Source organism: Agelaius phoeniceus, chromosome 1 (assembly GCF_051311805.1).
Source record: "Agelaius phoeniceus isolate bAgePho1 chromosome 1, bAgePho1.hap1, whole genome shotgun sequence".
Taxonomy (NCBI): domain Eukaryota; kingdom Metazoa; phylum Chordata; class Aves; order Passeriformes; family Icteridae; genus Agelaius; species Agelaius phoeniceus.
In genome coordinates this window covers 129,854,938-129,882,385 of record NC_135265.1, presented here as the reverse complement: position 1 = coordinate 129,882,385, position 27,448 = coordinate 129,854,938, and the positions used below count along the sequence as shown (strand labels likewise).

Here is a 27,448-nt window from a genome sequence, read left to right as displayed (position 1 = left end):
GCAATGCAATAATCAAACCCACCTAACCCAGCTGTGTGTCTCTATCAGCCCAGATCTGGGTACACTTTATTAGACCTGTCCAGTTTCCTGTGCATTATGGTGCATTGCTTATGGTAACAAGCAGTCTGGGAGATGGAAAAGTACAAATTTAAATTAGGGATGTACTTGCATGCCTCAGACAGACTGACTTTTTTGAATATTGAAAATAAACTGATGAATCTCTGAAAGGTATACATTGTGCTTGGATCTTGTATGCAGGCAGAAGTGTTAATTTAAAATTATATTTTCACATCAGAAACATAAAATCAAGTACAGAAAATTCAAGCTCAGGCTAGTGATGCACTATTCACAGTGACATGAAAAGGAACCTCTAATTTTCACTTCTGGACTGAAACCAGATTTATTTGCTCTGCCTTTACAGTACACACATGCAGAGATGATAATTATAGGCAAGAATGTTGATCCAAAGCCTACTGATATCTGCTGTCTTTGCAGCAGATAAAAGCTTGTGTCCACGCTGAATGAGACAGTTGCTCTGCACCACAGTGCTGTATGAAGGATGCTGGAGACATTCTGTTTATATACATAGAACTGTTTTTGTAAATTAGGGGTTAATCATCAGTGACTTGGTTGTCCTTGTGGAACTCACTGTACTGTTTAAAACTCTCACAGAGTAAATGGGACACACAGAAAACGTCCACACAAGAAGTTGCCATTAATGTTACAAAAAGCATCAGACAAAGTGACAGGAGAAAAACAAAGAATTGTGCCAATTAATGAAGAAAATTGCAGAAGAGGATGGACTTAACTGCAGAAGAGGATGGACTTCGCTGCACTTTAAATGTCAGTCACTGAAGACATGAAGATCTCTAGGTGTTCCAGGTTGAATACAGCAGGCAGCTGCTACTGAGTGCCTCCAGAAGCAGGTCTTGTGGAAACCAGCTGCAAGCACTGTAGACATTACAGTGTTTGTCTAAAGACAGACATAGTCATTTGTCTAAAGCAGTGGCACTGCACAGACATACACAGTGTATGAAATTCATTATATTTGGTTTTTACTGACTTCCATGTTATCCCTTCTGTACGTCCTGTTCCACATTGCTATTAAGATGAGGCTGGATAATAAGGGGTACAGCTCATCACAATTAAAACTAGGAAATGAACAAATGAATCTGAATTTTTAATCATAAAGTTGTTTTGAAACCCAGAGTTCATTTAAAGCACTCACATACTTTAAAACACAAACCCAGACATCTCAAGAAAGTGAGACTAAAGTCTAGTCTTCCACAAAATCTCTTTTCAATTATATATATAGGTTATATATATTTAAGTCATACAGTAATGTTTTTCTATATTAAATGTTCAATTACTTAGTTTTAATTTATTGTTTGTATTGACATAATTTTGGTCTTAAAAATAGTAACTTTCATATTGATCAGCCTTACTTGAAGGTCCTAGTCTCAACTAGTAAGTAGAGCTGTGGCTATTTGGTTGTTTTATAAATGCCCCTTTGATTATGTTGAAGCCCAGTCTGACTAGGAAAAAAGTTACCATTAACATTACAAGAAAATAGCCACAATTTTTGAAGTCATATTCTAATGTCAGTTCAAAAAGTTAACTTTCTTTCTTCAGACATATATCCATATATCCATAATATACATACATATATATATATATATATATATATATATATATGGATGTATATTAGTATCCTTAAAGGGCCATTTAACTGTTCAAACAAGCATAAAAGAATAGAATTGTGAATGGAACCCTAGTTTATTCTGTATTAGGATCATTTTAATAGCTTGCTGCTTAGGTGTGTGAGTTACTTTCCTTGTTGTACAACAAGTCTATGCAACAGGAATTGTTTATTAATTATTCCAACAAAAAGGCAAACTGGAATCCAGAGTTAGAGCCAGAATTTTGTATACCATAGCATATTCTAAAAGGATTTGCTGGCAGAGAGAGTGCAGTATAAACTTATATGATACAAGAAAGCTACAGAAAGTGATTAATGATCCTGATGTGTTTAAGGATAAACAGGATTTTGAAGGAAGGCTAAATGGAAGGTTGGTTGGGTAAGAAGCTGTTCCAGAGATTGTGGCCTTGGGTGGATACCACATCAGAGTGAGTAGATGCAAGAACAAAGGAGTCCTGGCAGTGAGAGTATTTATTAGCTAAGAAATTATTTAGTGATGATGAGCTGAGCAGATGTGTCACACAGCTCGGGTCACACCACAGAAGGAAGGCCATGAGCTGCATGGCACATGAAGCTGCCCTGGCTCATGGCAGCAGCCATCAGGGAGGCAGCTCTTGAGCCTTGTATTCCCAGCATGAGCTGTGACAGGATGGCTTGCAGGAGATGGCCTTGGTACACAATTATCTGGGCAACAGCACAGACCTTGCTCATGCTGACCACATCCCCCATCAGGGCAGCAGCTGCAGTGTGCTGGATGCTGCCTGCCCTGCACTGCTCATGATAATGCTCCTGAGCTACTCCAAGATCCCCTAAATCTGTTTATATCCTGAAACAACTTTATGACATTCAAAGATTGGATCCAACTTCTGTGGTAAAAGCCATGTTTAATAACAAGCAATTTTATCCACACTCCCCATGTAATACATTACTGTTCTTATCATTAGGCATTAGTAACTGAAAAGAAATTACATTATGTCCTAGGTGGCTTCTTAGTGTTTGATGTGCAAGCTTCCAATGACCTTAACAAAACTAAGAGCATGTTGTGGATATGTAGATCTTGCTTCTGTACACAGATTGGGATATACTTATGTTTACTTTCCTTTGACTAGAGATAACCACAAGTAGAAACAACCAATTTATAAAATAATACCCCACTCTGTATAATTAGGGTGACAGAATCTAGTCTGTACTTCTTCAGACAATTTAAAGTCCTCATAATGGATTCCCATGTTAGTTTTAGTGGAAGAAGAAAGCCCAAAGAATCATCTGGACATTTTCACTCCAGGTGGCCTTCCTAGAAATGAGGAGTCTTATTTACAGGGTGTGTTCTTTGAGCATCATCTTTCAAATATAAATGGCTCAAAGACATCAAATAAAATAACCACGTTAAAAGACATGAACTTTCAGATGAAGGACCTGTGGGCATCTCTGTCTTATATGTCAGGATTATTTAAATGTAATTTTCCCCAAAAAGGCATTATTGCCACATAATTTATTTGATGTCCCTTGGCTGCACGTGAAGATTTCTACAGGTACACTGAAACAACACACTTTCTGCTGGAGGGATTTGCCAACAGATGGTGAGTTCTTGTGATTTATCTAAGTTCAGATTTTAAACAGAAACTTTGTCACATTTCCACAATTCCAACACAATAAATACATAAATACATAGAATTTTCCTATATATCTTGATATATTTTCTTTCACTATGTGACAAATGGAATCATTCAAAACCAAGAGGATATTGTCTAAAGAAGAGAGAGGATTTACAGTTACCAATTCATCATGAGGCAAATTAATCTTCTCAAAGACTCAGTACAACTTTATTTTGCACTATTCCTTCATCTTCTCCCTTACGATTCCTTAACGTATTTCTTCATTTCAGCATCACTGTAGGACACTGAAGGAAGACACACAATTTTAATGTGTGACTGAAATGATTTTCTACTGACATAAATAGGAAACTATAATTATTGTGTAAGCAATATATGAGTACTGCATTAAACATGCATTCTTGTTAGTAGACTTACTGAGATTTCATAAAAAACAGGACACAGGTAGTTTTGATCTTCCTAGTATGCTCATATACATATTTATTTGTGCATGTCTCTGCATGTGTATGTTGTAATGTCTTTAGTGTGTACTTCTGCGCTTCAGGCACATTTTTTTGAGAACCTTTAATTTCTGTTTGTAATTCTGATGCCCAAGTGTAAAATATTTTAATGTTTGAACTGAAATTTGTTTTACATGCTTTATGAAAAGAATGAGATATATCATTTGTGCACAGAAATGGTATTTGAAAAAGCAGGCTTAGTTTTATTTACAAATACATCTAAATTCAAACTAGACTAACGGGAACATTTTTGTACTCTCTACAAATTAATGAAGATTGACCTTAAATTTGAAAATAAAAATAAAGAACATTTTTAAAGTGTCTGTTTATTACTCCACTTATTTCACTTTTCTGCGTTTGTGGTTGGGTTAGCTTTTAAAGCTGAGATCAAAGAGGGCAAAGGTGTAATGAATGGCACACCTGCTATTCATGGAATCAGAATATTTCTGTATCTGATGTCCTCAGGTTGTGGCTCATTGACTGTTTGTTCATATGAAAGAAGGCAAAATATATATATTCCAATAAGAAATTGGTGTATTTGCCAAAGAGGGATTATGAGGTCAAAGTACAGTTGTACCTGTGTAATTAGAAATGGGAGAGTTTGTGGTTGCTGTCATGGCTAAAGTGGAAGACAGTGGGAATCTGAGACACTTTGTCTACTAAGATGCCATGATGCAGCTATGAGGCAACTAGAATACCTAGCTAAAAAAAGCTCTCTTTCCTGCCTGAACTGGAGAGCACAGGATGGAAAAGTAGCTGTGGTGTTGTTTGACTTCTGCCATAGAAATAAACTCATAACTTTTACAGATGATGCTTCTTATTTTTTTCCAAAATTGCATGAAATTTTCATTATATTTTTCCTTACTAGCAGAAAGGCTATTGCTGAAATATTCTCCCCATCCTAATTGTCTGTGCCCTTGGGGTTGCCTGACAAGTTGCTTGTTCTCTTTGATTCCTGGCCAGGATGCTGACACAACAACTGGTTTGTTTCCTGTGGAAAAGGAAGAATAGTATCAAAGGAATGGCTTTCAGATGTGCCAAAAAAGAAGGATTTAGGGACACAAGGAAGCTGTAGTCCAGCACTCAGGCATGTAACAGCCCATGGGAACCCTGCAAACAGGATGCTTCAAAATCTGGGATCAGACAGTACCTTGCAAGTGGAGCCTTTGAACTCAATACACTGTTTCGTTTTGAAACACTAAACTTTCATTGTCCTCAAGCCAAGCATCCCTCATTGCACCAATGCCTTCTCAGATGCCTGCTTTCCAGACTGTCTCAGTGAAGCATGTGGAAAGGGTGCTAGCAAGAAATAAGGTGTACTGTAAGATGCAGGGATGCAAGATCTCATTCTGCCCTGTTACCACCCTCTAATTTTCAAATATTTCCTTCTGATTTTCAATTTTTTATTTTTCAGCTAGCCTGTACATACTATCCATAGTTAAAAGTCATTCTTCTGCCCTTTGGTAAACTAATGGCAAAGTTGGGTCATTAATATAGGATAAAAAGTGAGGTGGTCCACCAGAAATTACATTTGTTGACATATGTCACTTAATAAAGATAAAATCCAAGTTTATTTGCAACAGCTCCTTGCACAGAAAATCTCAGCAAACACTAAAATCTAGGAAATACTGAAATCCTAATGGTAGAACTAGGATGTTCATAAGCAAGAAGAAAAAAGGGAGAACATAATAGCTTTTCATTCATTTCTGGAGGACTGAATATCATTTAAGTCCTGAGTGCAAAAAGTGGGATGCTGCTGTGTATCTGTCCATTCAAGACTGTATAAAACAAGTAGCTTTAGGTTGCTGTGGGTCCCTGCTTAGGAAAAAAATGGGATTGAGGGAGAAAAAGAGAGAGAGTGGTGTCAGAGGGCAAGACTGAGCTATGCTGCCAGTTGTATTCATTAGCTTTGCTTGACACTTTAGCATTATAATTAGTATTATTCAGCTTTAATTTAATTTCCATTAACCTCCGCAAACCACCCACATGTTTGGATACAGGGAAACGTGTCTGGGGTATTACTGCATGGATAGAAAAACCAGTTTGCTCACAGTCAAAAAGCAGCTTGAGAAAAGGCACCATAGCTAAGCAGCAGCCTATTCTTTATCAGCTATGAAGAGCTGTCAGATACAAAAGGCATGAAATTGGTCATGTTCATCTGGTTTTACCAGGAAATTAAATATTTGGGTTGTTCATGTAAGGGAGGGAGAACTTTCCAGGTCACACTTGTAAGTGGCTTTATGTTCAGTTTGCCTGACTCAAAGACTGATTTGAACCTAAAACATTGGGTGTTGTGGCCTGTGCAGGTCCCTGAACCAGCCCTTCTGCAGTGCAGTTGCATTTCCTTTGCCCTCAAATTAGTTCCCTCCTAGAAGATTTTTTCCACTTTATTATTTTCCCCTTTACTATTAATATGACATATTTTTTGCAGCACATTATTAGACACATGATTATATTATTGAGAGCATAATTTTACCAATTCAGACGTGGGTCTGAAAACTAAAGCTCATGAGCACAACTGCCAAGCACAGGGACAAAATTAATTCTCATTAACTCACTGAAGAGCCACAACCCCACCCAAACAGTATCATCACCTCTGGGAACTGTTGGGATGTAGGGAGTGCAATATTAATGTACATGTATAGTGTCCTATGCAAATGATATTCATTATCCATATTTCTGGCTCAAAACCATCTTTCAGATGAACTAACATGTTTAAAATCATGGTGGAAGCCAACACTTTATACCTATTCCTGCTCTAGCTGGGATTTCATACCTGATAAGGATTTTCTGTCCCTGGTCTGTGCCTGATATCTTTTGACAATTTAGAGGAGTAATTAACAAGTGTAACAGAATAACTTCCAGAATATATACTGGTATATATATATTTTTTTTTTCCAGCACAAAATTGGTGTCATCATTGCTGCTCATCTGTCTGCATGCTGTCTTTTCTTACAGTGTATCGATTACTTGCATCCATGGTGAGAAATAATTTCTTATGCCTTCACCATATAGGTATTTTTAACTTCTGTCTAATAAGCTCTTGCTGGTATTTCATATTACAGATGCATTTTTATCACAGGGTGAATTTATGCTGCCAAATCTCTTAGCTCCAATATCTGCTCCTGGATCCTAGTCCCAGACCATCTGTGCACACGTGGTACATGTGCAAGTCCACCTCTGGTGAACACACAGGAAGAAAACAACCAGTTCCCTCTGCAATAAAACTGTGCTGCTCCAGGACATCTTCAGTTGCAAATTTATGATCTTGTTAGCTTAGGATACCCTCACTTATATCTGCTCAGTTCTTTGGACTGTTTCTCTTCAAATTCATGTGGGGTTTATCCCACATACTTGAAGAGGCAGTGCCACTCAGATATATTTCTGTGCTCTCAAGAACCTGTTGGAGATTTGCTGGAGCAACTCCAGGTGACCACTTTTTTGACATGTGTAGTATAATAAAATATATCTTGACAGTGCTCTCAGACTGCCTGTTGTACTCTTAGAAAAGTAATAGCACCTTCCACCTCAGCTGGGTGTTTGGGATGTCTTTGAGATCAAAAGAAATAATGATTTCCATCTTCACATGACAGGCAAGTTTAAGCTTTGCTTACACCAGTGCAATTTAATAGAAATTTTTTCTACTCTGTTATTTTCTTCCATATATCTAAAACTCTGTGGCAATAGGTCTATGTGATATCTGTCTCCTTCCATTAACTAACCATTTTGGTTGCATTTAGCAAAGGTAAGTTCTGATTCAAGAGACACTAATTTTCACTACTACTAAAGCCCTTGCATACCCCATTGTCTACTTTGTTAGCATAAAAACTTTAAAGTGAGTATGGCTTGCACACTCTATACACTTTCTATTGGCACTGTGACATACAGCGACTTAATTGTGGGCTCAAATCAGTGCATTTGTAATTTTTCCTACGGTTTTGCTTATATAATTTTATACAACATAAAAATAACTTTTTCTATAATTTTAGACAATATTTTATAAACATTTTTTATACCAAAAAATTACTTTGCTCTGTTCATTAGGGAGCCTCTGGTTTCATTCATTCAACATGGATTATGCTGCTGCTGTTCTCCTACAATAGTCCAGAATCTAGAAGAAACCATGTTACTTCACTACAAATTAGTATGAAAGCAGAAAGCCCTAGTAATGCAGGTTTGATTTTCTGCCCTTTTTATTGCTTTCAAATTCAGATACAGGTTAAAAGCAGCACTTCAGCTGACACAGCTAGAGCTCCTGAATATAAAGCAACTTTAGATTCTTCTGAATTGGTGGAGATTTGAGAACTTGTTCCTGGCATTCAACAGTTTCACTCACACAGTCCTTGTAGAGCTCAAACAAAAGCTTAGCTAAATTATTCACTTTACTCACAGGAGTGTAGAAACCTTGTATTTGCTAGTGGCTGAAGAAAAGACACAATGCAATTGGCAGAGATGCAGAAACATGTATATCTTGCCAGAAAAGGCCCAGAGAGGAGAATGGAACAAGGGAAACATACAAATTATGAAATTAAAGGAATGTCAGTCCATTGGATTAAATTGTTGTTTTAGTTATACCTGCATAAATCAATGAATACATTAAATTTTTCATATGATAACAGAACTTGTAATTAACTTCTATTGAAATTGTTAGTATCTGTTTTTAGGATAAATTACTGCACAACACTTTCTTAAACAGCTTCATCTGAGTTTTTCTAAGGAAGTTGAGTCAATTTGGTGCAAAATATGAGGCATATGTTCATATAATGCAAGTGCAAAGAGGAGAATAGAAAAAAAATGCTGTCTTTGTCTGTTATTTAATTTCAGTCCCTTTGTTCAAGAGCAAATAACTGCTTGAGTGGCGATGCACAAAGAAGAGACAGGACAATTGAATTTATGAAGGATTTATGAATCCAAGGGCCAAACTGACAAATTCTAGTAACATTATTCCAATTGAATTTCCATCATAAATTGAATTGGGTGAGTTAAACTGATTTTTTACTTGTCTATTGATTTTGCTCTACTGACATTTTGAAAGGGTCCCAGGATGTGTATTACAATACCTTTGCTATGGAATATCTTTCTGACCTCTGTAAACAGGGTTGCCATCTCTGGATGTCCATGCTCCTCTTTACATGGATTGGTTGGCCTATTCCCTTAAGTGTTGTCAGTATCCTTAGCTCTGGAGTGGCTCCCAGCCATGATTCATCTTTCCACCTTATTGCTCAGCAGACCTACGGCCTCTGCTACTACACTGGGATTGTTTTGCCTTTCTTCACTTTCCACCATGAAAGTACCAGCTCTACAGAATGATACCACTCTGAAATTGGACCAGACATAGAAAGTAGTTCCAAACTTACCCCTAAATACAACCATGAAAAACAATGCTCCAAAAGAATGTGTACTTCCAGCATATCATGATCAAATTGAACCTTTTGGATGGTTCTTAAACTGCTTGAAAGTTTGAGCAAAGGATCATCAGTGCACGAGCTGGCAATTGGTGGCACAGGGTGACTCACTGTGGTCTTTTGTGCCCATATGGCCCAGCACAGGTAGGAATGCAACTTATTGCAGTGCAGGACTAAAACTAAAGCCCTGAGCTGGACTTGGAAAACAGTTAAATACAATAATGAGCAGTTATCCATTGCTAAGTCATTGTCCTCTGCTACTGGAAGGCTCTGAATTGTGTTCTGTTGCAGGACAAGGGCATCACATCATGCTCCATGGAAGAGGACATGGACATCTCTCTCATTCAAGGGCAATTTGGGTCCTCTGAGGACAAAGATGACAGAAATGATTAGGCTGCTGTTGGGAAGGAAACCCTGAGAACTTTCCCATGGATCCTGTCTTTTTCTCAGAAGGTCTCTAGGATCCAGGAACTGATGGCTCTGAGAAGGGTGGATTAGGATTCCTGTGTCACAGAGAAGCATAAATCCCACCTGGTATCTCAGTCTTCCCCTTTCTTCTTGCTTATATGCCACATTTCTGCTTTGCTTTGCCATTTTGGATGCTTTGAAGGATCCTTAGGAATTGCCCACAGCTGAGCTTTACAATTTCCATCTCCATCCAGCATGTAATCTCTCACCCAGCATGCCATACACTCTTCTCAGAGAAGCAAAGAACCTCCTGGCCTTCCTCCTCTGCTTCTCATACTTAGGCATCAAAGAATCGTGCCCCTCTGTCCCTGTTGGCTCCTGGCCTTCCTTCTCTATCTGAAGCTTTAATTTCTGACTTTTGGCCTCCTATTTCACCTTCAAGTTGAACACACTCAGTTATATGTCAGAAAGTCTGAGAAGGGAAGTGAAGGCACAAACATGAAATCAGTACACTTTTTACAAAAGTCATGTAAAAATACATGAGAGTGGTTAGCCCCTTGTCTGCCTCCTTGTGTCCCAAATTGTCTGCTGTCACAGTTGATGATATCTGTGAATTACTGAAACTCTGGCATGCCAAGTGGGAAGACAAATTTGAATGTTAACTAGATGTAGTCAGAAAAACATTTTTATGGTTAGACTCAATCCCTCACTAATGAAACTTTTTTTTTCTGTTTATGACCTACTGTGATTACTACTGATGCATACTAAAATCTTTCCTATCTCATTCATTATTGGCTTTGTCTATTTTAATTTTTTTGCCTGACAATATTCCATGTTCCACTTGTTCCACCCCTGCAGGTGTTCAAGGCTAGGTGGGATGGGGCTCTAAGCAACCTGGTCTGTTTGGAGATGTCCCTGCCCATGTCAGGGAAATTGAAATGAGATGATCTTTAGGATCCACTTACAACCCAAACCATTCTGTAATTCCATGATTTTATTTTCTGCTATAATGTGTATTTGAGATGCTTTCACACTCACACAGTTGTCTCCATCATCTGACTACAAATGCCTGGATGGAAAGTCTTAGTTTCCAGACATTGACTGGTTCTACGATGGTTGATCTTAAACATCAAGGATGAAAAAACATGGAAGGAGACTAAGAAAATGAGGTTTATATAATTTGGAAGCCTTAAAAGTGGTCAGCACTATCTCCCAGAACACAGTTGGTTTCAGAACCCTATTTTGCAAATCCTAATTTAAAACAGTTGTGCTGACACAAGTCCTGGAGTGTAGCAGGTTTTATTAACCTGAGAAATAAGTTCTTATGTGGTTATACTTACTATAAGATCTAAAGTGTGACTCATTTTTGTATTGTGCATTGATCTCAGGCAAAACTGTATGTCTCAGCTGAAAACATACTTAGTATTCTGCATGATGCTTCTATTTATAATGGTTTAGGAGCACCTGCAAGCAAGCCTAGGAAAGACATTATTTTTGAGCATTAAAACCATTATTAAAATAAGTTTTTGTTGTCATAAACAGTGACTAAAAAAAGACAGAAAATGACTTGCTGTTCTGTTTGTAAGGGTGATGCATACAATGATCATGACACTTTCCAATTAATTTTCCACACATTAACAACAACTTTATTCCACAGGATTTAAAAGAAATGCTAGTAAAGCAATTGAGAAGCAATAATAATGAAAGACTTATGCTTCTTATCTGAACTTCTTTCTTCATGTTTTAGCAAATAGTGAATCTGCTACTCCAGAATTCCCTCTGGGAGAAGGTGTTGAGAGGATGTATTTACAGGCAGATCTGTTTTATTTTTACAAGGTACTCTGTTATGTAGCTCACCAGAACCTGGGAAATCCCTGCAGCACAGGAGTGGTATGAGGAGGAGAGATGATACAGTAGCTGGTTAAGGGATGGATATAATTATCAATGTCCTGGAACACTGCTGTGGATGCTCATTAGTCTGCCTTTAACAGGCTGACATGAATCACCTTGTAGTAGGTGCCTCTGAACTTCCAAAGCTATTGTTTTCTTGTATCTCTAGCATGCTCACACTTCAATAAATATCTTGAACTACCTACTTAAAGAACAGCATTTGAAATCTATCTGAAGTCACTCCTGTGTAGCTGTGAGAAAGATAAAGATGGACACGACACTTTCAAAGTCAAGCAGCCAAAACTGCACTTTAATGTTCACAGCCTATTTTTATACAGTTTTCAAAAGCCTTGTGTTTAATTCTAATTGGTTAGTAACTTTCTTGCCACTCAATTAATTGGTTCATAGGTGCTCGTGTGTGTACGTGTTAAGGCCATCTTCTTCAACAGATGTTCACATTTATTCTTCATGGATTCTCACGGGATAGACTTCTTATTTTCACAGGTTTTCATGAGCAATGGCTGATGTACTTGCAGGTTCTCATAGAACAGGCTAGCTGTTAGCTATACTTAGCCAAAGTAACAAGGCCTGAACCATGGTTTTAAAAGGCCTTTTTTGGTAAGGTTTTACCTATGTGTGACACTTCTGCTTTGATAATTGCACGTTGTATTAAAATGGACAGTTCACCTCAAATTAATGGGTTGATCTTTTGGAGGGAGTAAAACCCAAAGCTACAATATACCTCATTAAGCCAGGATTTTCTGCTTTGCTGTCAGAATCACCTATACCTTGCCTGTCCATTCGAAGAGATCGCTTGGTTTGTATCAGTCTTTTCCATAGGAAATCACTCATGCTCTGAAACACAGATTTCTTTTTCCCCAGCCTGTGTGACATTGTCTAAGGTGAGTTCCACTACAGCCACAGGAACAATGGGACTAGAGGGGCTCTGTCAAGAAAAACACTCACTGCTGCTGCTACCATTACTGTCACCCACCCAGATGGGCTGCAGATTTATCAGGAGTGAAGGCAGCTGCTAAAGGTCCACAAGGAATGAAGTGTCCTTGGCCTTAAACTGTTAGGACAGCTTACTCTTTACAAGCATACTTCCTGTTTAGTTTGCATCGTGCTTAATATCTGAGCCTAGGCGAGGTAACCTGTTTGGAAAGAAATACTATTAGCATAATCACTGTTTTACTAAAGCAATGCTGTGAAGGCATGGTGTTGTCATTTACAGACAAATGAAAGATGAGATCTTTCTTGAGATCTTTCTTACATCAAAGAAATCAACATCTTCTTGTGTGTGGGTGCCACAACCCACACAGCTGTAATATTTTGAAGGACTAAAGTCTAAATAACATTCTTTGTTCGGGGAGGAACATGACATGGGTTCCAAGTACCCAGTAATGAGATTAATACAGAGCAATGCACCAACATTCTGGCTTTCTCTATATGATTCCTTCTCTAGTCTTCATTGCTGTAGTGAGTTGAGGGGGGTGAGTTAGAGTTTAAAGGCTTTATGGAAGAAAATGTTATAAACAAGGTTTAAGCTGATGCAGCTGAATGAGACTGCAGAAGTACTCAGAAAGGACTAACCCGTTAATGACTGGATTTTCTAAATAAGTGGGAAATAGTGTAAGATATTTTTGTGTTCTTCCTCACAGTTTATGTGTTCAATAACACGGTAGGGTTTTGACTTCAGACAAACATTCTGTTCAAAAACTATTACTGTAAATTAAAAAGTAAAATTTTGTCAGTAATGCTGTTTTGTCTAGTTTTTTTCATTTCCAAAATGCATTTGTAAAAAAGACAAGAACTACATTTTGCCATTCTAAGTCTCACAACAGGATTGACTGGTGCCATCTACTGGCTATTTAGTCCTTTTAAATTCCAAAAAATTATGAATAATGTGTTTTAAATGCAGAATAATAAGAACATTATGAGCCTTATAACTGAATCAGCCAACATCAAGCTATGTAATTGGCCAATCTGTAACATTTAAATAAAATTAGGTGAAACTTCGGTACAATGTTCCAACAGTGCAATTCAATTATGAAGCTTTTAGATGTGTCAAGAGGAGAAAGCTCATGTACAAGTGCAGACTCCAAGCATTATCACCACACACATCCCCCTGGTGTGTGAGAGGAAGGCTTCTTCCTGACAACTGCCACTGCTTGAGATCCCTCCTCCACAAATCACATGGGGCACTAACATGTTCATGCAGCAGGTAAACATGGTCACCTTGCTGTTTGCCTTGGCTGGAGGGATGTCACCACAAAAAAATTGGATGGAGAAAATGGTGTTTTAGCTCATAGCCCAGGCAAGACGTGAATGTTTCTGCTGAGGGTGGGTTTAAGCAAGCTGGAGGGAGCATGGGCATGGAGGGGATGGCACAAAGCCTGTTCCAGAACATCCATTGCAAAGATGGTGGGAGCAAGCAGAGCTTGGAAGGGATCTGCTGTGCGTGACTGCTGAATTCCCTTCTGCTAAATTTGTTGAAAGACATCTGAAGATGACCTAGGATTTAAATAAGGCTTTAAATAACTTATACTCTCTGCAGTAAAAAAATTAAACTATAATTATTTGAGGCAATGCCAGGGAAGATCAGCAAATCAATATTAACTGGAATGTTAACAATATCTCCAGTGCCAGGTAAAAAAAGTATTTACACATCTGAGTAGCTGCATCCCTAATCAGCAATACAGCTGAGCACATGCTTAAAATACTAAATCATACTTGAAGGTGCTTTGCTAGATACCAAAGAGAGTGCTCACACTCCCCCCTCTGGTTAGTCAAGACTTTAATAGAGCCAGAAACAAATATATTTAGATCACACTCTGAGAACCAGCCTCTGGAATAACTTGCTTAACAACTAGGTTCTGAGCAAAGAAAGTATATTAATAGAGTGACTGAAGAAAGAAAGGGTTCATGCTTCCTGTTCTCTGCCTTTTCCTGTCATCTAATAAAAACATGAGAGTCTTTAGGGAAGGAAAAGAATGTTACTTAACCATATCTGTTTTTCAGAGATTTATGTTAAAAAATGCATTCTGATGGAACAAACTATGCCACAACCTTATATAATGCCTTAGTCAATGGAACTAGAAAGGAAAGAGAGTTCATTAGAAATCTGGTGGATTGTGAATTTGCACTGAACATGCTTTGTCTCTGCAAGGTTTCAGTGTGTCTGATGCTGCTCCCAGAGCTGAGAGCAACTCTGGAACTTCAGCAAGGGCTGATCAAGAACTTCCCAATAAGAACTTCTGCAGAAGTGGAGCGGGGAAACTGTCCCTTGCATGCTCCTGGGGCTCTTATTTCCAGATCCCTACAATATGTGGCCTCTCAGAGCTCATGAAAAGAAAAATGTAGTATTTCCAGGATAGGAAGAGCTACTGAGAGACTAGGACAGAAGACAGCTGGAAGATGAGAAATGGAGCAATGACAAAGGATAATGTAGATGGGTTTATCAAATAGTAAAGTACATTAACTTCCACAACCCGCAAATAACATTTAATTTAGCATCATTTGCTTGTTTGTACAGCAAATTTAATTCCATGTATCAAGTTACTCCATGTGCTCAAGTGCCAGGACGATGTGGATATGCAGCAGGTAGATATAATCCTCCTCATGATTCATAGAGGTGCTGAAATGGTATGGTGTAAGGGAACATGGAGCAGTTTTATGTTTCTTTAGGGTGACACAGGCAATGACACACAAAATATCTGCACAAATAGAGAGCTTCCAGATACTTATTGTCTTTTGAATAACCACATGCAGGTTTCATGCTCTCCACACACAATCCATGGAGGGATTCTCTGGATGAATGTGCCAGACTGCACAGACTATCCAGGGGCTCATTAGAAGAGAAGCAGTGCTGCCTGAACATCATCAAACCATTCCTAAATCTGGTTTGCATGTCTCGGCATCTGGTGTTTCCTGTTCCAGTCCTGGAGCATGGAGCAACTTGCATGGCTGAACAACAGCCTGATGAGACCTTGGATGGCTCCATGCTGAGAAATTTGGTCACCTCTGCTTAGTAACATTCCAAATTTCTATAGTTAGGTCTCATTAGTTCAGGTCTGTGTTTGTGAACACAGTTGAGCACTACTGGCCAGTACTTGTCTGGTATGTGTGGTCTTGGCCAGCAGCAGGTGCGGGAGCAGTGGGAGGACAGTTCACACATCCTCCAGCTGCATTTCTGGAAGACAGCAGTAGTCTGAGCACCAAAGTCACTACAATGCTCCTCCTTCACTTGAACAGTCTCTTTCCCTTTGCTCTCACCACAGCATCCCTTTCCTCACCAAATATTTCTGATTACTTCCCTTTCCTTCATTAAATTAAATTGTTGAACATTGACTTCTAATATCAATCTCTTCCTCAGCTGTAGCCTCATCTACTGAGTGTCTGCACCCATCATGTCCTGAGGATTCGGGCCTTTTGCAGGATGGCAGCTTGGGTGCCAGCAAAAGTAGCAGTGAAAGTAGCAACCAGGGTGGCAGTGAAAATCACAGCAGGGCTGGCAGAGAGAGTGACAGTGAAGGTGGCAGCAAGAGTGTCAGTGAAGGTGACAGTGAAGGTGGCAATGAAGGTGGCAGCAAAGATGTCAGTGAAGGTGTCGGTGAAGGTGGCAGTGAAGGTGACGGTGAAGGTGGCAGCGCGGGGCCCGCCGCCCTCTGCCGCGGGGCCTCCCGCCTGGCAGAGGCCGAGGTGCGTTGGGAAACAATCCTCGAGATCGCTTCCAACGGCGGGACAGGTTCACGGCCCGACACTCGAATGTCTGTAAATTGCCTTCAGAATTTATACAGTGCGTTACAGAGATGTTTAGGAGAACCCCAGTGCCGAGTCAGTTTGAAGGGATTTTCACGCCGTTTCCGTCTGTACTGCAGTCCCGGAGCCCTTCTCTGCCGGGGGTCCCCCGGCATATGAGGCGCGCTGGGACAGCACGGACGACTTCGGGGCCGTGGCCGCATGGCCGAGCCGCTGCTCCCCGCTGCTCCCCGCTGCTCCCCGCTGCTCCCCGCTGCTCCCCGCTGCTCCCCGCTGCTCCCCGCTGCTCCCCGCTGCTCCCCGCTGCTCCCCAGAGCCCCGGCCGGGGCCCCGCCCGCCGCCACCGGCCCGCAGCCCCGCCGGGGCGGGAAGGTGCAGCCGACCCGCCCCGCCCGCCAGACGCCACATCCTGCAGGTGCCGCGGGGCGGCCATCGCGGAGGGGCCGCCACCGGTGAGTGCAGCGGGCAGCGGGTCAGGGCCCCGTCCCGTCTCGTCCCAGGGAGCAGCGACTCCAACTCGGAGCGTTGCCGCGGGGTGGCCGCCGGGAGGCGGGTCCCGGTGAGGGGGCGGCGGGGGCGCGGCCCGGGCGTGGCGGGGATGCGGCGCCGGGGCCGCGCCCGGCGAGCCCCGGGTCCTGGGCCGACTGCACTGCCGAGCCCGCGGGCGCCGCTTCCCAGGGCGGGGCTGGGAACGGGGCGTTGGGAGCGGCGGCGGCTCCGGGGCCCGGGCGGGAGCGGGGGACGAACGCGCCGCTCCCGGAGCGCGGCTGCGGCGAGCCGCGGCCCCGGCGGCGTGTGTGGGGTCGGGGAGGCGCCGCGGGGGCACCCGGCCCGGCCGGAGCCGCCCTCTCGCCTGCAGGCCGGCCGGGAGGCCGAGCTCGGCCTTCGGACGGGTGGTCGCGGTCGGGTTGTTTCTGCTGTTCACTTCTCTGTCCCGTCTTTGCACGTCCAGACTCGAAGAAGAAGGGATTTAGCAAAGTCGCGCTCAGCTAAAATGGGACAATAGCTAAAGCAGCTCTGAGGAGTCTGATTGTGTGCCTTGCTGCCTTGTGCCGGAGCTAGCAGAGGAAGATGCATGTTTTTATCCTTGTGCAACGCCGGTCTGTCTAACTACTGAACAGAGCGATGTGCTGAAGTTGGAGATCCTGACAAAATGGGAGCACTTGTGTTCTCTGCGACCTGCAGTTTACTTCTAGCTCTGGTGCAAGGGCACAGCTTATTCACCTGTGAGCCAATTACTATTTCCAGATGTTCAGGAATGCCTTACAATATGACTTTTTTCCCGAACCTCATGGGACACTATGATCAGGACACGGCTGCTCGCAAAATGGACGTAAGTTTCTCACCCCCGTCTCCCCCCCCAAATTGTATGTAACAAATTTGTCATTAAGAAACTATTTGGGATACCTGTTGCACTGAATGACAAGACTGGTAATGTTTAGTGAGTAGATGTGTCTTCAAACAGAGTGTTCTAGAGCTCCTGGAAAAGCACTATATAAGGGGAGCTACCAACTTCCTCCCTCCGCCCTGCCTTGGATCCTGTATTAGAGTGGAAGAGGAATGGGTGTAGCACAGCAATGTGGCTATTCAGAGCACTTTGGCAGAGCTGATCACATGTGGCTCAGGCACTTTACTGTTATACAGAACAATTGTTGAAATTCTCAGGAGAAATAGTTTATAATATCCTGGCCTGCCTGAATTCAGTGCAAAAATCATATTTAGAAGATGCTCTTTGCTCCTCTGTCACCTTACATCTACTAAGGAGGATCACCTGAAGTTATTCTTAGCCCTGTTCTCCATTGTGGCTTTTGCATTCTGATGTCTTCTAACTGGATGCTGAAACTTCTGACTGAAAGAGCAACTTTACTCTTTTAAACTGAAAATAAGCACTTTTCTTACCTGAACTGACTCTAAGTGTGGCTCCCCTGAGAATATGCCTCGTTGTGGAAAGGCTTTGCCCATAGCAATACCTGTGAAGGGTGAGAGCCTCTCTGGGTGAGAGGCTTGTAAAACAAGTTTTAAACCTGTTTTAATAATGGCTTTTCAGTGGTAAGAGGAGGGGGAAAAACTTAACACAGGTCTTGAAAAGCTCAGTGTCTTGTGCTATGCAGAGAGTGCAACAGAAGTGAGGTGAATATTAAGTTTCTGTTTCAAAAAAAATTATATGTGGTGTTGAAGGTACTGCTACTAAAATCTTATTTGCATACTGTTTACTGAGCTTGGAGGAGGAGCTTGGTTCAGCTGCCGAAACATGTTTTTAGTGTTGCTCGGGATAATCACAATTCCCTGCCAGCCTGGAATAGCATAGGCTTTGGTCTCATGTTGGTTTTGTCAACCCAGTGTAGATGTATGAGAAATTCTGGTATCAAATGTTAAGCCATCTGTATGCAGGCAACTGAATTTGCTGCAGATCTCTGACAAATTGAAGGCTTTTTAGTTGGAAGGCAGGCTGTAGGCTTCAGGTGTGAGCTGTGCAGTGCTTCTCTAGCCATCACTTCTCAGGAATGCTTCCTGCAGTGTCTGCCACTTTATCTCCTCAGATATGCTGCTGCTTCTGACTCGGTGTGTGTTAACTGCAGCCATTGAGCCAGCACTTGTCAGTATTTGTGCCTTCCAGTCACGCTGCTGCTAGGGCAGAAAGACCACAGAGCCATTTTTATTAGGTTGCTATGGCTGACTTTTCTCAACTGTCAGTAACTTGTGTCTAGTGCATGTGTGGAGTGAGTTCCTCCTGGAAAGTATTCATGGCTTGCCTTACATATAGCTACCTACCTTCTTGTATAGCTATTTCATTAACAATTGTGTGGTAGTGAGAAGTTTTCTTGTTTTCTCTCTTTTTCCATCCTGTCACCCTTATAACCTGACTACTAGTGTTGGATTACTACTCAGCCAACTGGCTGGGTGGCTGCAGGGAACAACAGTGTCTATTAGGCTTTAATTTGCCTACCCTCTTTGATTTGCTTCCTAGTCTCCTGTCATTCCCACTGCCTGGCCTCTAATTTGATATTCCTAACTACTGTGGTGCTGCGCAGACATTTCTGAGCTGCCTCTTGTGTGGTGGGCTGCCTGCCTTTGTTGTGGTCTAGCAGTGATGATGGATTACTTGGTCAAAGAGAATTTTTAAGACAGCTGCTTTACAGGTGAAAGGGTCTTTGCTCCACTCTGTATGAAGTTCATGTTGAATCCACTGCTAGTGGTTAGATTTGGCATTAAAATGGTAAAAGCTTACTGTGGTTCATTGCTGGGCCTTCTTTCTGAGAGGGACCAGTGTGTACCAGTGTCACATGTTTTGATGTCATTCTTCATATCATTCAGTAATGGTGCCAGTTTGTCCATAGTTGATTGCAACTGAGAACCTTCTCAGGATTGTCAAAGGATTCTGCTTTTCAGGGGATTTTCAGTGTTGCAGCAGGGGAGGAGGAGTCACTCACTTCTGGAATAGCGTTTAATTTCAGTTTGCAGCCATAACAAGGCAGTGTGTTAGGAGGTGGAGGAGACTTCTGTTGTTTAAGAGCTTAAATTTTTTTCTAATTTTCAGTCCAAACTTCATTCATACCAAAGAAAGAATTTTAATGGCATGTTTTCACTCCATAGAAGTGCTTTCCTTTGATCCTCAGTAGGAATGCTTAAAGGCTTTCTTTTTTATTTCTGTCTTGCTCTTCCCCCTCCCTTCCCCCTGTTCTCAAAATTGGGCATGAGATTTACATATTTGCATGTAAGGTCTCACAGGGTTTTGAGGTTGAGGCCTGCAGTATTTTGCTCCCTGTATCATAACTGACTTTTAGTAGGATCATCCTAAGGAACAAGGTAGGGCCTTCTTCCAGAAATCAAAAATATTTTGTGCAAAGAGCCCTAGTGTTAATGCAGGTTTATGTTTCTACCCCCTCTAAGAATTTTTGGGGAGTGTTTGCTCCCCAAAAGGATGATGATTTGTCAAGGGGGCAAGTCTCACCACAAGGTGAAGTTCACTCTCCAAAACAATGGTAACTCACAATGCCCCACTCTGAAGGCTCTACAGGTGTGTTCTGCTGCAAGGGAGTGTTGCATAGCAAGAAGAGCTGTGCTGGGGGTGTGTTAAATTGGTACTTCTGGATGGTGTCTTCACAGTAATCCTCCAGAAGAGGATGATGTGGAGCTACTGTCTCAGGTAGTGGTTGTCTTTGAGGAAAGCAGCTGATAGATGGTTTTACAATTCTGCCTCATGTATCAGCTGTTCATAATGATGTGCTATAAACCAGAACACTGCAACACTAGAACAGGAAGATGACTAACTCAGTCCTAGGGCCTCTGTATGGATGTTCTGGCTAGTGAGGATAGTCCCTCTGGGATCTTGTTTTCTGCAATAAAAAATACGTAATTTCTAGTTGCTCCCTCCATTCACATTCCTCCATTATTTAGTTTAATTTTGAGCTTTCAACTTGACAGACCGAGTTTTGGCTTCTTGAATTTTGTTTACACAACAAATGGTGGCTTTAGGAAAGTAAAACCACATGGTTTTGTGGTGTGAAGTTTTGGGTGTGTTTGCTAAACAGCTGCATGACTCTGGAATCTGATTATTTGCAGATGCCTACCATCTCTGTATCTCAAAGCAGTTTATCAGTAACTGTTCTTGTTACTACTAGTTCAGATTGGGAGGTGGAAGATGTAGGGTTTGTCTGATGAGGAAAATGAGTGGACATAACAGAAGATCTGGTTCATTACAGCTGTACTTAAATAGGTGTAACTCCCCCTCGTGGTCGTCCACAAAAACAAGTCACTTCTAATTCCAAAGTAATTCCTACTTTAACTATCCTGGTATAGGTTGTCAACTGAAGGCATTATTCCATCAAGGCAGAGAGTTACTGTGTTGTAACTTACATTTGTATCTCTTAATCTGTTCTGCTGCAGTTCTGGAATGTGTCCACAGGAGACAAGCCCTTAAGACTTCCTGTTGTGGGCAAGATCCAGGTCTGTAGAAGTACAAAGGGAAAAGCCTTGCCAGTGAGCTTTTAGAGGAGACTATAGAAAACACTGGAAAATGTTGCACAGAGAACAATGAAGTACCTCAGAGAGACTGAAAAAATGATTCAGTAGTGAGTTTTCCACTCACTTGTGAGTTCATGGCCATGTGCCAGAATATGTGTGTGCGTGTCTGTGGAAGGTTAAATGCAGCTGGCTGCAGCAGTGGCAGAAATTGTGTGAGAACTGGGATCAGTTGAAACAAAGCCATTTAGAGGGGGTTAAAAAGTACCTTCCAAAGTTTAATACTGAAGTTGTGTGAGTTAAAATTTGTAATGTAGTGGCTTCATTTGCTTCACTAAATCCAAATTTACAGTTAATTCAATATAACAATACTTATAAAAACCTGCAAACCTGGTGTCTGCAAGCTTAAGTTGGTACATGTGTGTGTGTACACACAGGAAGGAAAAAGCTGTCTACCACTGTAGGTTGGGAGTTTAGGGCAAATAAGTGCTGTTTTATGAAAAGGTTATTACTGGGATAGCCTGCAAAGTATCACAGATGTGAATTTACTTAATCTCTAGAGACAGCCATCTTTGCTTCCTGCTTGTGCTCCACATGAGCAGTGCTCGGTGTAATACATGAAACACTAGTACTTGAAACTTGCAGCTTAAATCTCAGCATCTTTTAGGACAACAGTCAGTGTTCTTGATCTGCTTGGAGTTATGTTTTGTCCCTGGTGCTGCCTCAGACCCTAAAGTGGAGAAATGTGTGCAGAGGTGTGGACATTGACCCAATGGAACAAGCACAAAGGAGTCTTTAATTCATATTTTGGTTGTAACATTTTTGTTGTCACTTTACCATGGTTCTAAAGAGCAGGGGAGGCTTTTGTAAAAAGTGGTAAATTTAGAACATCATGTGTTACTGTTTACAAACTTTTCTAGCTTCTCAGAATGTAGTGCATGTCACAAAAGATTGTGGTGATGAAACAGCTGAATTGATGCTTGTTAAATGGAAGTTGGCAGATGCCAAAGTATTTTTTATACATACTTCATATGGATCAAAGGAAATACAAGATAGTACAACCGACTTCTCTGTTTGTTATGGCTCAAGAAATATAGTGGACATGAGTAATTCTTTTGAGCATCACCTTGGAAGTTGCAGAAAAGCATTGACTAAGGGTTTGAAAACATGTGAATTATCTGTGTAATTTTGTAAAAGAACATAAAAATTTGGGATGTGTGTTCATTTTTTGTACTCTCTTGCTCTCAGGTATTCCAAGGAAACATACATCATGTTTATTTCTTAGAGTGGTGCTTATAGCAACATTCATAAACCATTTTTGCTGATTCTTATGGGTACAGTAAATTACAGCCACTAAAAAAGTGTTTGCTACCTGTAGTACTGAGGCCCTTCAAGTGTGATTGGCTTGTGCAGATTGACTGAAAGCAGACAGGCAAATCTGTGAATCCCATTATCCTGGCTCTGAGCATATCAGTCATCTGCAAAATCTGCTGCTGCTTTCTCTGAGCAGCAGGACTTGCCCGCTTGATAATGTGAATAGCACTGCCTTGGGCTTTGTTCTGCAAGGATACTGTTTAGAATGCATGGGGGTCCAAAATACTGCTTGCTTGGCAAAGAGATGGTGGCTGGGGTTCTTGGAGATGGTGTTGACAGTGTGATTCCAAGAGCCTCCTCTTTATCCATCTTCTGAGGTTATGCCTACTCTGGCAAATAATTTGGTGTTAGAGGAGTGGATCACTAGGTGAAGTTGTCAGCACACTTCTTACCTGTCTGCTGCCTGAGACAGAGGAGTTCTACTCTGGGTTAGATTTTGGCCAGTCTCACTGTTCATGGGGTCTGACGCTGGCCTGTGGAAGGCTGTCTTGCAGATCTTTGTCAGCTTCTGAGAAATACCATGGTATCTTGTTGTTTGTCTCCTGTGGATGTCTGTCCCTTCTGCAGTGCCCTGGTTATTAATGTTTAAGTGCAGCTGCAAGCTGTAGGTGGTTTCTTAGTCCTGCTGTGCAGCCTTGTCTCCAATTCCCTCTTCTCCACACTCAAATCTGCAATTACTGGGTAAATGAAGGCAGTGATGGACTTAGTCCTGTGGCTGTAGCCTACTCCTAGAGGACACCTGTGGATGAATAGAACAGCTTCCCTGAAACTTTTTATATAGAGAATGAAAGCAGGAACAGAGCTACTGAGTTTGACTGCTTTGCCTTCACTGATGGAAGACAGTTATGGCCTGGGAGCTGAGCTGTCTGCTGAGAACACATAATCCTTGGTGGTGGGGAGAGTCAGCAGTGGGTACAAAGCTTTGAGACACAGGTGCAATTTCCATATTGTCTTAGTGTTTTTGTGGAAGTGGCTGCTGCCCAGTGGAACCTTGTGAACTTCATCTGGTCATTAGTAAAACCGAGCATTAGATGAGGTAGGATAGGTCTGCTGAGGGTGATGTGGTGACCATGATTTTGAAGGTCATCTTCACATATCTATCTTTGAATAGTAGGCAAGTAGGACAAAACTGTATATTGTTGTGTGCTGGTGGTCCACACTGTTTGCCCTCTGCTGTCTGTGAGCTGTCAAACTGTGGGATCAACAACTGGGTAACAACTCACACCCAGTGCATTGGCCCACAGCAGCTCTGGCAACAGCAACTGGGTAGTCTTGAAGGATTTGGTGAAGCAAGGTACATGGTGGGACATCTTTGCAAGGCGCCTGATGCTTGTCATCTACAAATCTAGCCTAAGAATGGCAGAGGATCCTGATGTCTTTCTGAAGCGAGCTTTGTGGTGTTTGGGTGTGAGATGCTCTTTGCCCACAGTGCTGTGTGGTCAGGAGGCTGGATGGAGCTCAGGCCCCTTTTTTTGCTGGTGGAGGTGGAATGCAGGCTTAGTTTTCCATTTGCAGGATGGATGTTCAAAGTGATAACTTGGCTACAAGATATTACCTATGCCTTCTTTGATAAAGACCATAAAAGCAAATGGTCCAGAAAATAACCACATTGGATGGGGAATGTGGTCACATGTCCATGGTTTCTTTTCTAGTTTGACAATGCAGTGATTAAAGCTGGCAATTTCTAAGACGACTGTTGTGTCATCTCTTTAGTTCTTTACTGTATTCCAGAGGAGGGGGTGGGAGTAACTGCACCACAAAATTTGCTGCCTTTTTCTCTCTCTCAGTGCTGACTGTTGATTCACCAGCCCTTAGGGGCAAACATAGTTCCTTTGTCACATGGTTGCCTTTTTGGGTCTTCTCTGTGTGTTTGTGTGCATCTGTGATTGCTGTAACACGTTGGTAATTTGTCTGCCAGAGTAAAAGATGCATATGTCTGCCCTCTTTTTCTGAGCTGTGTAGTGTAGACGAGTGGAGACTTGCTGGATTTCTGCATAGCTATTGGGAGAGGCGGGCAGGGGTGTGTAAGAACTGTGTGAGAAGCTACTGTATATGAGGGGAGAGAGGCCTGGATGATCAGTCTTTGTAGGACAGTAGGGATGTCCTCTTACTGAAGATACCTCTCCTCTAGACAAGAGCTTCCTGGGAAGAAAAAAAAATCCACCTTTCCTGTACTTAAACTTCTGGTAGATCAAGTTATTTCAAAGAATAACCACATCCTTCCAAGTTTGGCTCATGCTGTATTCCCCAGAGGGCCTGCATAACCAGATTTCTTTAGACTCAGTAGCTACTGCCACAAAGCACTTAGTGGCCAAACTCTCCACACAGTTTTCCTGCATGCAAAATTAAAAGAATTTCTTTTCTGGAGAGGGATTGTACCCATCCAGCTCATGGTGACCTAGCAATACCTGTTTGCTAGGATGCCATGTCCCTGCTGCATACTGTTTCACATGAGCTAATGCTCTTGCAAGGAAGGTACAAGGTGCACCATTCTAAGAATCCAGTTGGGTGGAGGATCTCGCTGGGGATTATACACAGAGTTACAAACAGAATGTTAAATGTCGAAGGTTAACGCGGCCCACAAATTGTAACGTGACAGGGAGAAAGAAAAGGTGGCCTTAGGTTTTTAGAACAGGAGAAATAGGGAGGATAATGAGGGAAATGTCACCAAGATGAGCACTGTGGGCTAACAATAAGGAAATGGTGTCTGATGCAGGTTTTCAAAGCTAGGGAGTGTCTCAAAGTATGACCAACTGGAAGTAGTGAAAGCAGCAGACAGAGGTAATGATTGCAGATGCTGAGGTAGGTGACTGCAGCTTCATGGGCTTCAGCTTGGTCAAATGACTTGTGCATGCCTGACTGATATCTCCTACATCATAACAAAGTTGTTTTTTTAAAGACCACTAAAGTTTTCATTTAAGACTGCTCAAAAATGCAGTAGGGAAGAAAGAAACGGTGCAGGTTTACTACTCTGGTGACTTGGACGGTGCTGTTGTGCTGAAGTGTGTCTCCTTGCTCACAGAGAGAGGGGGAAGCATAAATCTGGATGACTTTTGGAACCAGAGCAGTAATGACTTCTGCTGGAATTTCTTAGAAATGGGGGGCTTTTTTAAAGATAAGACTGTCTATCAACATTATTACAGGTAATCCTTTACATTGAATGCTGCACAAAAGTTTAGCAATAAATCCACGTACTCTTGTAACATATGGCAAATACAAGGAGAGTCTAAGATTTGAGATTCTTATGCTACTGCAGTCCAGATGTAATGAAGCTTTGTCTAGACTTCAGATGTCTGAGGGCCGGCATTATACCTTCCTTCAGTTTACTCATAGTTTTCTGTCTTTTATGCTGTCTAGTTTACGCAAAACCTAAATCAGATACAATGTATAACTGAAAATCTTTGTAAAAATAGTTCAGTTCTGTAACACTTGGGAAAAAGCTCTCATGTTTGTTAAAGACTGTAAATTGCAGAGGCTGGAATATCTATAATTTAGGTCAAGTTATAATTTAGGTTAGAACAAAAAAATGCAGTGGATTTTGGTCATAAGCTATTTTGAAAAGTATTTTAAATACTTGTACTTTAGTTTGTTTCAGATAGTGAGATGTAAAATTCCTGTCTGTATTGTTTATAACCTTTGCTATACTTAAAAAATATAGGCATATATGTATTTTTATTTTGCATGTGAAAATACTTAAAGAGAAAATATGGAATTAAGTTGTTTTACTACAGAAAGAAATTCTGTTGCTAGATCCCTGTGTGGGCCATTCTCTTGAGTTGGACTTGGTCCTAGTGATTCCCTTCCAACTCAGAATATCTTGCAGCTCTGTACAGTTAGTACAAAACCATTCAGAGTGTATAAAAGTAAAGAAGCAGAATAGCCTGCTTTATCCTTCTGTGTCTGTGCCCATTTATAGTGTCAATGGCAACCTTAGTGCCAAGGTGTGGTATTGGAGTTGTTTTATGGAGTTTGTCTTACCTTTTTTTGAAAGTGCATGAGTGCCTTGCTGTCCTATCAACCTTTGAAAACATTCCCCCATGTGCTTTATCCTTGCCCTGGTAGGATTTTTGATTAATATTCCCATAACCTTTGAGTAGCTAATATGAAAGTTCAGACCAGGATGTGTATGCAGACACATGTGTGTGTGTGTGTATATATATATATATATATATATATATATATATATATATATAATATATATGTATGTGTGTATATTGCATGCATATATATGATGTATGTATGTATATTATATTGTGTTGGAGGAGGGATGGTGAAGAGTTTGCAGTCAGTCTCGTTCTTGCTGCAGATCCATTGAACATTTGGCTGCTGAGCGATGGGGCTCCCTGAGCGATTGCCCAGCCCGGCATCTGCACTCTTCTTGGACGGGTGATGAATGATGAAGCTCAGTCCCGCCCCCAGGGGCACCTGGCTGCCCTCTGGTCGGTGCCGGGGCACTTCACAGCACAGGGGTTTTTGGGATCAGCTGCCATCCTTTGCCCTCTGAACACTGATCGGCTGCAGGCAGCTCCGGCCGTCCGGCTGTGGGAGGAGCGCTGCTGGGCACGGTCGGGCTTATCAGCCACTGCACGGGGCTGTGCCAGGCTTTGTTCACAGCCCTTCGACAGTCTAAGTGCATGTGTTGCCTTTGCTGTTCGGTTGAAGGACAAAAATAAGCTTATATCTTTGCAAACATCTTTCTGCAGAACGGCATCGTTTGTCCCACTGCTTGTTTACTGCCCATTTCTTTCTCTGACCACTCCTAGCCTCTACCAGCTCTTTGAACTTCAGATTTCCTGGAGTAGGAAACTTAAACTATTGTCTTTTAAACTACGGGGG

The 27,448-nt window shown here is 41.6% G+C and overlaps 2 protein-coding genes across 4 annotated transcripts in view; both read left to right on the top strand.

The window, feature by feature from the left end:
- BAALC (BAALC binder of MAP3K1 and KLF4) overlaps positions 1-13,272 on the top strand; it is a 35,546-nt gene extending 22,274 nt beyond the window's left edge. Inside the window, exons 3-4 of one of the 2 annotated variants that reach the window (XR_013184544.1) lie at positions 8,637-8,789; positions 9,509-13,272. Coding sequence is in view for 1 of the 2 variants with exons in the window: in XM_054634539.2 (XP_054490514.2) it covers positions 673-777 (105 nt within the window). In the remaining variant the exon portion in view is untranslated. Of the gene's footprint in view, positions 1-672; positions 4,134-8,636; positions 8,790-9,508 lie in introns of those variants that run through there. The other variant, XM_054634539.2, reaches the window with a different exon arrangement.
- Positions 1-27,448, top strand: part of FZD6 (frizzled class receptor 6) — a 67,316-nt gene that overhangs the window by 22,074 nt on the left and 17,794 nt on the right. The window contains exons 1-2 of one of the 2 annotated variants that reach the window (XM_054647069.2): positions 16,575-16,728; positions 17,229-17,609. The exons of the other annotated variant lie outside the window; for it this stretch is intronic. Of the exons in view, the coding sequence (XP_054503044.1) occupies positions 17,430-17,609 (180 nt within the window). The 5' untranslated portion in view covers positions 16,575-16,728; positions 17,229-17,429. Of the gene's footprint in view, positions 1-16,574; positions 16,729-17,228; positions 17,610-27,448 lie in introns of those variants that run through there. 2 annotated transcript variants of the gene reach the window in all.